At 39.6% G+C, this 14,475-nt stretch overlaps 1 protein-coding gene across 5 annotated transcripts in view; it reads left to right on the top strand.

The window, feature by feature from the left end:
- Positions 1 to 7,718, top strand: part of LDLRAD3 (low density lipoprotein receptor class A domain containing 3) — a 230,386-nt gene extending 222,668 nt beyond the window's left edge. For 3 of the 5 annotated variants that reach the window (XM_054971890.1, XM_054971888.1, XM_054971892.1), the window contains exons 5-6: positions 2,263 to 2,608; positions 4,681 to 7,718. In XM_054971890.1, coding sequence (XP_054827865.1) covers positions 2,263 to 2,608; positions 4,681 to 4,942 — 608 coding nt within the window. In that variant the 3' untranslated portion in view covers positions 4,943 to 7,718. The remainder of the gene's footprint in view (positions 1 to 2,262; positions 2,609 to 4,680) is intronic. The other 2 variants (XM_054971891.1, XM_054971889.1) reach the window with 1 other exon arrangement.
- Positions 7,719 to 14,475: the final 6,757 nt, after the last annotated feature.

Below are 14,475 nucleotides of genomic sequence, written 5' to 3'. Positions count from 1 at the left end.
CAGTGAGAAAGATGAATTTATCTTTGGTTCTCAAGAAGAGCTCTCCATGTGCCAACTTCGATTGGCAGTCAGGGACACTGACTCAGCGGAGCGAGAAAAAGAAAGTAACATTTGCAAGATAACCTACTGGTAATGAGCAGAAAAGAACTTCCCACACTCTCAGAAGCCAAAGGCAGAACCCTTATACATTCATGGCAGATATGCAGGAGGCATATATGACACAAAGTATTAAACAAAATAATCTCTCACTAATGATTAAGAACATAGAAAGTAAGATTCAAGAAAACTATTTTGCCTGTGACTTAAAGAGTATTCTGTTCTACCAACAAATTTTACCTCAGCACTTTTATTTCCTGACTGTCCTTATTCCATCCCTGCCTGTTCAATAAAGCTGATGTTTCTTTTGAACATTATACAGTCTCCATTGCCATTTCCAACCCAGAGGGAGAGGGTTCCTGCTTTTCTCACATCAAGTTTCTGCGCTAGGCTAAAAAAAGCCAAAATTATAACTGCTTATCAAGGTGGGACACAAAAAAACTTTAAAACCACAAATAGAGACACTCTACTTGGGGCTGCTCAGCCAAAGCAAGCAACCTTGGATTTTGGTGGGAAAATCTGCTGCGGGGAAGGGGTGGGGTCTGTCATGACAGCAGTTTCTACCACCACCAGCATGCAAACGTATTATTCATTGCCTGTTATCAGAAGTAGGACAGTCCACAATTGACGACAAGGTGGCATACGTGAATCTTCAGGCGTTAAGATTAGCTCTAGGAAAGGATTTGGAATGGAATAATTTAGTATAGCATAAAAAATGTGCCATAGCAATTTTGGAATGAATGTTAGGATGGAAACAGACAATTCCGTAGGCACCCCACTAGGTCACAGCTGAGAAAGTGAGACAGACTTTCCTTCATTCAAATGGAGCTGCCTGAAACTCAACAAAATATAATTTCGTCAAAGTGATCTCAAAGTGAACTCTTAGATATCTTGTAACACTGTCACTGTTTGGTTTGAACTGTGATTGGATACTCATTTTCGGTTTGTCAATAGAGGCTTCTAGTTAGGAAACCAAAATTTTAGAGGGAGACAGAGCTATGAAAAGAGAAATGGAACAGCAGGACTTGAGTCAAGTGGCACCTTAGAGACCAACAAGATTTTCAGGGTACAAGCTTTTGAGAGTCAAAACTCCTCTCTTCAGAGATAGACAGAGACACATTTCTTTGGCCTGAGATAACACCACCGTATGACTGATTTTCCTTAAATTATAGTCACCTTCTAGCAAGTGAACCATTATTTAAACAGATAAGTCTAAAATTTTAATAATAGAATCCTTTTAAATCCATTATATTTGGCTGGGGAATTTTTAAAGTTTTCCTGAAATGTACTATTTGCAGCAAATGAAATAGGGGAGCTGCAGTACTGAAATTTAAAACCGAGAAGGAAATCGGATTTTGGCTTCTGGATATTTGGATAACAAATTATTTGTTGAATCCCAGGAAACCACTTTCAGTCTTCACAAAATTACAGAAATGTTTGAATGTTTCATTCTTTTGTTACTAGCTGATTTCACTGGCACGGAATGCTATAAAAAGAAAATGGTAGCCCAATATTTTTCTGTCTTGAAGCAAAAAGAGAGAGTGAACTGAATCTTTCATCATTATATCTGTTTTCATTCACGGAGGTGATATGCTGTGTGGTCAAAGCCATTTATAAGCACCAGCTTGTAAACAACATTTTCCCCAGTTGCCCATGACAAGAAAAATGTCCTCAGCCAATTAAATGGAAATTTTATAGAATTTTTTTCCAGCTACAAACCAGCAATATAGGCTGAATGTTTTTGTAGTCATACCTTTTGGACTAGTATTCCACTGAGATTCAGACAGACTGAATTCTGCCTTGCCACATGGATTGTGCATGTGACTCCCCCCTCCTGCTATTTACCAAAAGTTAAAAAATGATACAAAGCCCAAGAAATCATCTTGTCTTCCCTGCTGAACTTTGTTTCCCTCTGCAGCCTTTGAACAAATCTGTGCAAGGCAGAACCATCCAATGCAGACTGGATGGAATGTGCAATTTCTATCCACTCATCTCCAGTTTATGTGCATATGTTCTTGATTAGCTAATTTTCCATACTTCCTGAAGAGTGAGCGGATTCAGTGGAAAGTCAGTCAGGCCGCTCTACATTACCAGAGAATACGTGAGGGAAATGTCAGCTCTTCTGAGGAGACTTACCTTCCTTTTATCTTTTTCTATGCTTTGCAGAATCTGGTAGTGACCAGGATTATGTGACCACAGAACCTCAGCTGCTCTACTATCCCAGTATTACCTATGCAATAATTGGTAGCTCTGCCATATTTGTGCTGGTAGTGGCCCTGCTTGCCTTGGTGTTGCACCACCAGCGAAAACGCAACAACCTCATGACATTGCCTGTGCACCGACTGCAGCACCCTGTCCTTCTATCCCGGCTAGTTGTCCTTGATCATCCTCATCACTGCAATGTAACCTATAATGTCAACAATGGGGTTCAGTACATGTCCAACCAAGCCTACCCGAGGCCACCAGATCTAGACTCTCCACCATCTTATTCAGAAGCTGTGCTAGACCAAAGGTATGTGCAAGTGCCATGTATCCCAATACTGTCCAAATAAACTAGCTGCCACAACTGTGGTGCATTATAACTATTGCCATTGGAATACAAGTTGTCACTTCTTTTATGGTGTTATTTATGGCAGTTTGAAGTGTATTTGAAAAACTGCCTTGTCTCTATGGAAATATACAATGGAGCTGAAAGTCTAATATTTAGGGGGTTCACTTATTAATATTAATTGTAATTAAGTTAGGTGCCTTTCCAGGTGAATAGTGTTATATTCACAGTAGTCCATGTCAACTTTAATAATGTGATCTTTCCCCACAGATTGGAAAATGGCAGTGATGTTACTGCAATTTTATTTTATGGGGTTTTTAAAAATGAAGATATATACTCTTAATACTCAATAGAAAAAGTGTGAATTCTTTAAAGAATTCAAAAAGCTCTAGACAACAACAAGCAAAGTATAAAGTCTTGACACTCTGTTGTCAAGAAGGCAGGCAAGGAGAGCAATCTTGGGAGGGCTCAGTCTTTAATGGAGTAAAAATCGAAGAATAAACTTGAAAAAAAATCACACACGTGAGTATGGGGATAAAGAGCTGCCATTTGCCATTCATGGCATCACTGCCAGTCCAATATGTACCCATGACATTTGCAAAAGCACACACTACACAGCGCTCACAGTCTCCAATTGAGGGAAAGAAAGCTACATTTCCCTGCAACCAAGCATGCACATTTCAACCCATGTTACCCTAGAGAAGATGTCTGAATTCACTGCAGCTGATTAATAAACAAGGTCATTTATTTTGCAATATAAAAATGTATAGGCCTGTGGGATTTCTAGTGGTTGTGGGTAATGGTTAATTAGTGACTTCATGTATTCATGCTAGAATGAAACCAACTTTCTCAGATTTTACAATTGGCACTTGGAACGTGATCACATGTCCATTTATCAGTCATGGGTCCAATAAAAATATTACTTTCCTATTCCTGCGCCTTCCCAGTTCCTGTACAACAAGTTGTAACAGCTACATAGCTACAACTGCAGTGTTTAGAAACAAGAAGGCAATTCACTAATTTGTCTTTGTTATGAAAACCGACATTGCTTTCAGTTGCGATTGTGGAGATGAGACAGCAGCAGACAGCAGCTTTTGTAATGCTGACAGATTTCCAGCATGCCTTGGAGTCAGTCCAGCAGTCCAGTTTTTCATCACTGCTGTTCAGAGGCTAAGAAGAATAACTTGCATCCTGAACGATTCTGTAGCCCGGTATCAGCTTCTGTAAAATGTGCAGTTAACTTAACCTTTTCATATTTTAGGCCAAGATCTTAAATATATCTTGCCCTGGAAATCCCAAGCATGTTAAAAGCTGGTACAACCTTATCTTTGAACAGGATTCACTCAGTCGTTCTTCCACAGAGTCAGACCATCTTCCTCCTGTCTTCACAATATATTTAACAGAGAGATCAGTTTGGTCAGATTTATCAGATTTCTGTCTTGCTACTTCACCCATGCTTGAGGCAAGTTGCCCTATGCAGAGCTGGTTTCTGCTGCAAAATGAGAAAACCGCTTTTCTTTAGGGTTGATTCTGGACTGGTGGTTTGTTTGTTTATACACAACACAGAATAAAAAAGGTGCCCAGCTGCATCAGACCAGTGTTCCTCCAGTCCAGCTTCCTTTCTCACACACTGGCCAACCAGTTGCCATAGAGGGCCAAGATCAGGGTACAGAGGCCAAGTCCTCCTCCTGGTGTTCTCTCAGCGCTGGTGCTCAAAGGCTTACTACAGTGGCTCTGTCATTCTAGTAAAGAATGTTTGTGTGTACCCTTGGTTACTTTAAATTTAGAAACTTGTTCTGTGTTTACCCAAAAGGAATATCATAGCTTTTCCCCAAGTGTGCTGTCAGGAAAAAAGGAGGGGGGTCATCTTACATTCACATACAAGTTATAGTTACATACAGTAATTTTGTGTATAACATTTTTATGGAGGTCATCTTATATTCAGGATCATCTTCTTTTTGGGTAACTGCAGTATGTCCAAGTACCAGTTTCTGTTTGTGTACTGAGTGACATGTTATCTTATTTATATGTTGCAGCAGACCTCCATGGTTCGATCTTCCTCCACCTCCATACTCCTCAGAATCAGAATCTCAGAATCAAATAGATCTCCCTCCTTATCGATCAAGGACTGGAAGTGTGGTGAGCACAGATGCTCCAGTGGCAAGAAATCCATTGAATGCAGAAAGCAGTCGAACCAGAAGCACCATTAACAGTTCGGACTATCACAGTGTGCTGCATGAAATTCCAACTGAGCACAGTGACTCTTTAATCAGTTCCCTTTCTACTGAGGATCTATAAGCAGTTATTTATGAAGTTCTTATGGATGGATCTGTGCTAAGAAGTTAAATGTCCAGAAGTGTTTGGGCTCATTCTTCATGACTTCTGCAGTACATTTGTGCAACATCTCCAGTGCAGAAATGAACTGGAGCTGTGGAAGCTTCCATCCAATTACTCCCACTAATTTCAAAGGATTTTGAAGAGAGATGCCAGTGTATTGAGCCTAAAGGGACTCAGCTATGTTACATTTTAAGCATGCTGTATTTTGCAGCAGTTCTTGAAATTCAGTTCAGATTCAGTTTGACTGTCTGTAACATGTTAATCTTCTAAAGTATTTACTGTGTGTGTATGTCTGGATATACACATATGTAACTACACCTCTGTATTTGGAAACATCCTGATGCTGTTTTACAATATGTATTTATGTCTGTGTAAGTATGTATATAATATAGTAGTATGTGAAGCTTGCATTAATTGCATAGATCCATTTTCCTGGTTGCTACTGGAAATGCCCCTCCCTCAACTCCAATCCTGAAGAAGAAACAGAACTTTTATGGCAGAACATTCTGGTCTAGTTTGATTTGTGCTGGAATGCTGATCTCTGTTACAAGGTAACATTAATGCCCCAAGTTTTGTGACAGCTGTAGTGTAAAAATGTCCTATTTTCATATTTATCTAGTGCATTAAGAGTTGTGTGTGTACCAGATTTCTGCCCAATGCAGGATGAGCCTAAAGCATCCCTGACAAATATTCATCCAGCCTCTTTCTTGAAAACTGCCAGTGAAGGAGAGCTCACCATCTCCCTAGGCAGCTGACTCCACCTTTGAATTACTTTGACCGTGAAAGTTTTTCCTAATATCCATCCAGTACCTTTCTGCATGTAATTTAAGCCCATTGCTTCGAGTTCTCTGTTGTCAACTGGAACAGCTCCTTGCCCTCCTCCAAATGACAGCCTTTCAAATATTTAAAGAGAGCGATCATGTCCCCCCTCAATCTCCTTTTCTCCAAACTAAACATTCCCAAGGCCCTCAGCTTTTCCTTGTAGGGCTGAGTCTCCAGACCCCTGATCATTCTCGTCACTCTCTTCTGCACCTTCTCACTTTTCTCCACTGCCCATCCAGCTACTATCATGGAGGTCAGCCCTGAGATCCTCAAGCCTCAGAATGGGAAGAGGATGCTGCTGCTGCACCACCTCTCTCTCTCTCTCTCCCCCCTCCCTCTGGACTTATGATCTTGCAGCTCTAGTTTCCTCTGCTCCAGCTTCCTCTGCTGCTCTAGATTCCTCCCTGGCTTGTTGTGGGATCTGCCTTTTATGGGCTGGGTTTGGCCCCACCTCGTCCCAGTGTTCACCAACTTCCTGCTTCCCCCATGGTCTTTCCTATCAGAGAAGGGAAGAGCAGCCTCCTTCTCCTTTGATCTCCTCCTGGCTACCCCAGGAGGCCTGCTAGATAAAGCCTCCCCACAAAGAGACCAGGGCCTGCCTCCCACAGACCCATCCTTTCCATGAGACTGCTGATGCCACCAGCTCTCCCTTTTTTTTGCTGGCCGCCTCCTCCTGGAAGGGTGGTGCCATTGTGCCTATAGCCCATCCCCCCACCCCCTGCAGGGCAGGCCTTTGGGTTCCTGCTGTACCTCAGCTTGCTTTAGTGAGCATAGAGCTGGAACTTCCATGGCCTCTAGTGGCCACTCTCACACCACACAGGGCTCCCAGGGCTGGGGATAGGGTGGAGAGGAGTCCATGAATGGGCCCATCTCTGGACACAGATGGCATGGAAACAGTGTTCAAATTATAGGGAGAAAGGTAGGGGTCTCTTGATAAAATTCACAACCCGTGCCTCTTTATCCTGTTTGGTCCCAAGCCACATATACTTATCCACTACAGGATGCTATAAAAACTATTTATATCATTCTGGGATAATTAAGAGCAAGCTTTATGAGAACATAGGAACAGCAATCAGGAAAGTGCTTAGAGAAAGTAAAAAAGGATTCTTGTGCCAATAGAGACTAATTTCTGTTCCAGCACAAGCTTTTGTAGAGTTGAGTCCACTCATCAGATCTGATGATGTATGTTCTAGTCCATGAAATGTTACGCTAACATAAACAGTTGCTATTCATTAAAGTGCCAGTAGACTAACATGGCTGTCCCTTTGAAAGGGCTTAAAAATCTTATGCCCCCTTCAGTTCAGACTACAGACTTTACCAAGACCAACAACCATCTACTCCTGTTTAAACTGTGTTGCGTTCATTTTTTCGTTCCTGTTTCTCCCCCCCCCCCCAACCTCCCCCCAAACTTGCAGCAATGTTCCTCTCTCTTTGTTTTCATTGTGCTTATGAATTGAGTGTTCTTGTAATACCTCTCCAATGCTGGGATCACCCAACAGACTCTCTCAGGGAAGGAATGTCAACTGACATATGGAATGGATGGAGCAAGAAGACAGTTATTCCTCTCACTAATCAAACGCCCCATGGCCAAAGAAATCTCTTCACCTGTAGTCTAATGTTCACAGTGGGAGGAAAATTATATTCACAGTGCCGTCCTCTTGATCATGACTGGAACCTATTCTCCTGCCATTTTTGATATATATTTTCATTGTTTTCAATCTCCAGACTGGATCTTTATAAAGCCGAGACCAGCTTGGGCTCAATGTACCTATATAGAAGTCCACCACCTCTTTTCCTTCAACCTAAACAGACATACCTCAATCGTCTTCTGTGTGGTTCCTGATGGTCATTTGAGTTTTCTCATTCAAGGTTATTTTAGATCCTGACATCACCAATAAAGGGGAGCTTTAAAGCAGTTATTGAATGAGGCACTTCCTATGTGAGTGGAAAATTCCTTCAGCCAGTGTATTCTACCTGGGATGATAACATTGGTAGACTTGGAGAGATTAAACAAAGCAATGCAGAGGCGGAGACCAGACCAACTTGTTCAACCAGATAAAGCCAGAGGGACATGGTCAAGTGATTCAAGGTTATGGAGCACTTGAACAGAGGCAGGAGGTTAAGCCATGCCCCTTCATAAAACGTAACTAAGGACCATCACAAGAGCTGGAACTGTTTCCCTTCTCCCCATAATTGGAGCACTGCAAAGAAATACCTTAACTGGTTTTGGGAAGGACACTTCTTGAGCTATTCAAAACTCTCCCTCCCTCTTAGACCCTTATAGTAATTCCTGTATTTTGACTGTGTATATATCATATTTCAGCTACTTTGCTAATAAGGGAATGGTGGTACATTTTGAGTTCCCTGTTTAGAGATAAGGATGGACAAATGATCCTTCTTCAAATGTCATCAAAATGTTTCAGGCTCCAAGTGTGCCAAAACTCAGATTTTTGCGTGGCCTGGAAATGCCATAATCATTCAGGATAATTTTTGACTCTTCCTTTTTGAGAGAGAGAAGGATAGATGTCCAGTGTTAAGATTTCTAAAAAAAAAAAAAAAAAAAACCAGAGTGCCTTCAATTGTGTATGTACCAAATTTCAGGGCACTAAATCTTTGTGAAGTACCCTGACAATTTTTATATCCCTACACATGAGTAACTCAATCAATGCAACCATGTTTTATATACGGTTTCATAGGACTAGGTATTTTTGTAGTATTTCCAGTAATGTTTTTAGAGAAAATTATCAGTCAGTGCAGTTTTAAGCAGAATTACCGCTCTGAGTCCACTGAAGTCCTTAGAAGTGTGTAACTCTGTTTAGTATTACACTGAATACCCTGCAAAACATGTTTACTCTTTATGTAGCGTTTGCTCTGATTGTGGCTGTTTCACACTTTACACTGCAAGCTCTTTGACCATATGTGCATGAGCAGTAGCAGCCATAAACAGGAAGTGTGAAGAGAATCATACGTTACAATAAATCTGTACATACCCTGCAAATCTACTTTTGATTTACATTGTTTACCACTGAGAACTCTGGTGTATATGTTGGATAAAGGTTGTGTGTTGTAAGTTGGCTGTGTGTTGTAAGTTATAGTACTAAGTACCTAGGCATCATTCAGATAATTTCACTGGTTGAGGTCTAAGGCCCTATGTTTAAAGGCTTTAAATGAATGCAGAATTTGCTCTTTGAATAACTGTCCTGTCTACATAACACATCTCTTTAGGCTGTGTATATATACTTTTGCGTTGAGATGCTATTTAGATTTGGACTCTTAAAATAAATGCATTTTTAATTGCATATTTGCACTTTTTCCACTTCCATCTAAGGATGCATTCACCTTGATTACTAGAGAGGAAACTTTTTAAAAAGAAATGAATAAGGTATAAATAAATTAGTATAAAAGCATGCCTTTCTACCTCATTGTCAGAAATCCTGATAAGACAACATGTTAGAGCTTCATGTCTCAGTAGTATACACATTTAGTAGATATTTAAAATATTGTTCAAATGAACATTTTCATATATTTCATGCGTTTTAATGTGGAAACATAAAGCCCTGAAGGGGCTGTACATTTTGAGAAGAGCTGAGAATCTGAGCATTTCATAACAGGATTTAACGCAAACCTCCGATTAAAATTGTTTGAACCTCATTTTAAATACTGAAATGTAAACTGTATTTTTCATTTTCTAGCAACTCATTATTCTTTCTGCTTAAATACTATAGTTGTTCACAAAGGCTAAGATCCAAAGAGCTGCTTTAGGTATAGCATACTGGCTTGGGCAGACAAACCTATAGTGATTTTTTAATAAAATTTGAACCACAGATAGCTACACAATATTACAAAGTATTTTGAAAGTCCTCCCTTTTCGAAAGAGAACTGCTATATAGCACAGGGGATTATTCCTCAAGAAAGACAAGTCTACAGCCTCCTGTAGGCATGCAGAAATTCAGGCCCATTTTATTTGTCTATAGCAAGACAGTTTCTAGCAGTGTTTAAATATTTACAGGTAGTAGTTTTGGAAAATGAATGACAATTGTGCATTTTATAGGGAAATTCAATTTTTCTTTTACAATGCAGTGCATTTCTTTAATTGTTTATACCATAAAGCTGTAAATAACTTGACCCTAAAAATGCTTTCAAGCAATACTAAACATTTGTGTTAAGTATATCTGAGAGTTCTAAATGAATTCTCATTGGTCCATTGTAAACATTATGTTTAACAATAGTTAACACTAATCATGGCTTTTTGTCTTAACAAGTCATGCTTAGTGTTAACTATTGTAAAGATACCAAATATATAATGATCCATGGTTTAGCTTGCTGAGCTAAGCCTTGTCCCTGGAGGATGCATATAGGAAGCTATTAGTAAGACTAGCTTATCATCAGATTAGTTTATCAACTAGCTTCAAACCATGGTGGTACATCCTGGTTTGTAACCTACCCTTAATCATGGGTTATTCTTTCATACTTAGTTCATAGCATTGCTCATGTTTTAACCATTGCTAAGTATATTTACATAGGGCCATGTGATCACACTGTTACTTTTGTCAATTAGTTCATACACTTCAGTGGTTCAAATAAGCTTGGCCACTGTTAAATTCAGGACTTTGAGAACAAGACACTGATCTCAATGAAGTTCTAGTGTCTATTTACTGGTATCAGCACCTGATCTTGTAAGCAAGACCTATAACCCTATTACCTGCAATCTTGAATGTCTAAATATTAACTTATCATCCCCCCAACATTGAATAAAAGGCCTAATTGTCACCTCAGAACATGATGGTTCTTGAGTTTTATATAAGGGCCAAATTTGGTGTAGTGGTTTGAGTGCTGGAGTAAGATCTAGATCCACTGCCATGGAAGCTCACTGGTAACCTTGGGCCAGTTGCACACTCTCAGCCTAACCTACCTCACAGGGTTGTTGTGAGAATAAAATGGAAAAGAGGAGAGTGATGTAAGCCACTTTGGGTGAAGTTAAATAAATAAATAATAAATACATACATTTGAAGTACAACTAATATTATTGTATCTACTAAAAGATATGGCTGAAACATTTCAGTGTGTCATCATCTTAGCTGCCTCTCAATATAAAGCAATTACTTCTTGGTCTGAAAACTCAATCTAAACCACAAGGATATGAGCAAGTGGTCTCCTTCAGCTCAACAAACAGGGTCTGTGGACCAGAGCATCACATATCAAAACAAAATCCTTCTGGCCTCTCGTCTCTGCTTGACATTAAATCGTGTTACAGGCCTATGAAATTTATGCGTGCCATGTTAGGAAAAAACAGTGTGATATATTGGTTCTCAATCACAAAAAATCTGTTTTATGTAAAGTCACCAAAACTTACCAACAACATTTGTGTATTTAATGTGTGTAAAGTGCCGTCAAGACATAGCCAACTTACAGTGACCCTGCTGGGAGTTTCAAGACAAGATACTCATGGAGGTGGTTTGCCATTACCTGCCTCTGCATAGCAATGCTGGTCTTCCTTGATGGTTTCCCATCCAAGTACTGATTAGTGCCAACCCTATTTAGCATCCAAGATCTGATGAGATCGGGCTAGCCTGGGCCATGCAGGACGGGATGTGTATTTAATAGTGTTACTAACATCAAGGTAGGGCCTGGAGTTCTCCTGGAATGACAACTGATCTCCAGACTACAGTGATCTGTTCCCCTGAAGGAAATGGTGGTATACTGTCAATCATATTTTTATCCTTCCCTTCCTTCACAGAATAGTGTACATGGTTCTGCTTTCATCAAGTCAATTTGTAAAACAGTTTAAAAGCTGAAAGAACATACAGTTTAAATAAACCTTTGCTCGAAGCTGGCAGTAAATAATACCTGCTTCTTAGTTCGTTATTTGGTAGTTTTATGTTATGCAATAGAAAGCATTGGTGGTTGGTTACCTTTGCTATATAGAGAAAGAGTGTGTGGGAGAGAGACAGACAGACAGAGAAATATCCCCTTGAGAATACATAGGAAAAATAGAACAAAACATTTTTGTTAAAAATGCTGATATATTTAAAAGCAAAAACCAAGGCAAGATCCTGTTACAAGCACTGTCTAGTGGGTGTCTATGACATTAATACTTGTAATTTTCATGGGAAAACACAGGGAATACCCATCAAAACCCTTCAAAGACTGTTATGTGACAAATATGCTTCACAAACAAAAGGACAGCAGTAATAGACGTTTTGTCCAATATTTCTGATCACAAAGAATAGTAAAGTACCCAAGAAGACACTAGTTGGTTGCCATTTTCATGTAAAAAAATAAGGGATAATAGGGAATAATTTTTCATCCCTCATAACTGCATTTAGTACCACGAATGTTGCAAAACGTTGATTTGCCAACAGCTCTTTATGCTAGGATTATGCAATCTAGGCAGAAGAATAAGAGGTGTGACATCTGTGCATCACCCCCAAACTGCCTCAGTTTCTGGAAAGTTTCCAGACACAGCAACTTACTGTTCAACAGTTCACAAAAAACTTTTTTCAAGGAAAGCCAGAGATACTTCTAGGCAGGCTTATAACAAATAACAGAATATGGACATGACTGTGCTACTGCCCTGTTTCCTTTTCATTTGATCATATGCTGAATGTATCCAGTTCTCTTTCGAGCACAAACTGTCTCCGTTGCAGTTTCTTATATAAACTAAGCACTTTTAAACTGTAGTTTCTAATAAGACAGCAATCTGGATACTACATTTACCAGAAAATACACAATTGGAGGGTTTTTATATTTATTTTTAAATATCTTATAACAACAGACATAAAATCCAAGAATCTGATACAAATGATTTAAGAGAGATAGCCAATATTTTAAAAAGAAAGTTGCTTTCTTGTCATCCCTCAAGCAAACATGTAATCTTAACCTAAATGATTTTACCAGATATCCGTTCTTCTGTGCTTCTCTTCCATTTTGCTACAGCCATTCGGAGACATCAAAGTGCTTTTTAAAAGGTATCCACATTCAAAAAGCAAATTGCGTTTTGAGGGTGGTATTACAAAAAAAACCTCATATAAAATATTTCAAGGATTGTTTCAGCTATTCCTAAAGACTATGGCCATTATATACATTATAATTCTATGCTGTATGTAGATTGCCTGTTGGCAGTCTCAGAAGCTTTCTGCTCAATGCCAATGCATATACCTAAAGAAGCCCCATTCTTCAAGAATGTAGTATAACAAAATCCCAAAGTCCCACCACCCATTGGTGGACAACTTTTGATAGTATCCCATTTTTTTTATCTAAATATGTTTCCTGGTAGCTTTAAAACCAATGCAGATATAAGAATGGTTTATATAGCATTATTACAACCGTTTGTTGTGCAGAAATACAGATGGTTAGGTCCTTGAACTGGTTTTTCTATAGAGAAATCCAGGGTATCAATGTTAAACATTTTCATACCTGGGGCAGAAATGTGATCCAATACACTGTGAGAAGGGAATTATGCCATCTGCCCTTCATAAATGGTTCCCCTAGCTAGCATTGCATATGAGCAGGCTTGTCTGTTGTTCTTGGAGAACTCACCAAACACTATAAAGCTGATGTCTTGCCAGAAAGATGGCCAATTTATGGTGATCACATTGCTATAGAGACCATCACGGCAGTAATCCTCCATGCACAATAATTACCACATGACTACTGTATTATCTGTGCACTGCCTCACCAAACACACAGTACTATGAGATATACTTATTAACACTGTATGAGAACAAAACTATACATTTTTAAATGACTGGAGTATGTCTGCACAATGTAGGATTGTCTCTTTCCACTACTGTTGAACCTTAGCCAGCCTTTGTGTAACTGGAATGGCTTCCTTCTCAATCTTCTTGCTCTCTTCTCAGCGTGAGGCTGGGCAAGATAGTGAAATTGTTAGAATGGCCAGAGGAAAACCAGCTGACTGTGGAGACAAGGGAGTAAAACTGTGGTCACTGTGACCAGCTTGTTTTTTGTTTTTGTTTTTTGGTGTGGTGGTTTTACTCTGTCTTCTCTGCAGTCGGCCTGTTCTTCTCACAACAGTTGCCCCAGTGCTGAGATGAGAGTATAGAGGCTGCTGATAAAGCAGCGAAGGCTGATGGACAGGACTGGCCCTTCCATCCCTGAAATGAGGCCCAAAGCTCAGGAAGGCGTATGGCTTACCTATCGCCCAGCCCCTCCAGCAGTGGCTATTTTAAGGTAGAACCGTTTGCCAACAGCAAACCCTCCTGGGCAATGACCCTGCTCACTTTCCTGAAATATGGTAAGGGTGCCACACTGGGAAAGAGCCACTAGTATTCTGTCAAAGAGCCATAAGCAGCTTCCAAGCCACTGTGTAAATATCTGCATCCCAGTAAAAACATGCTGTGAATTAAAAAAACAGCTGCTTATGAAAATGTAGCAGTTCTCAATGACTGAGAGCTCATTGGTGATTCAATTTCTTTTATCCAGCTTTTTATTTATTCATTTTAATGGTAAGTTCACCATTGTGTATCAATGATCTTTGTGTCTAGAAAGCTGTTTGCAATCAATAGAATCTTTGAGGCTAGATTACCTGTCAGTCAAGAGACCCAGAAGCTCCATAGCTTTGATGTTCTGGATTCCCTGGAAAAATGGTTTATTGATTACTAGTAAATCAAGAGAGAGCTTCCGTAAGGAAAATTTACAACTCTTTATTAAGT

The sequence above is a fragment of the Eublepharis macularius genome, chromosome 2, assembly GCF_028583425.1.
Source record: "Eublepharis macularius isolate TG4126 chromosome 2, MPM_Emac_v1.0, whole genome shotgun sequence".
Classification (NCBI taxonomy): Eukaryota; Metazoa; Chordata; class Lepidosauria; order Squamata; family Eublepharidae; genus Eublepharis; species Eublepharis macularius.
Note: the sequence above shows the minus strand (reverse complement) of the source record. Positions and strands in the feature narration are given on the sequence as shown.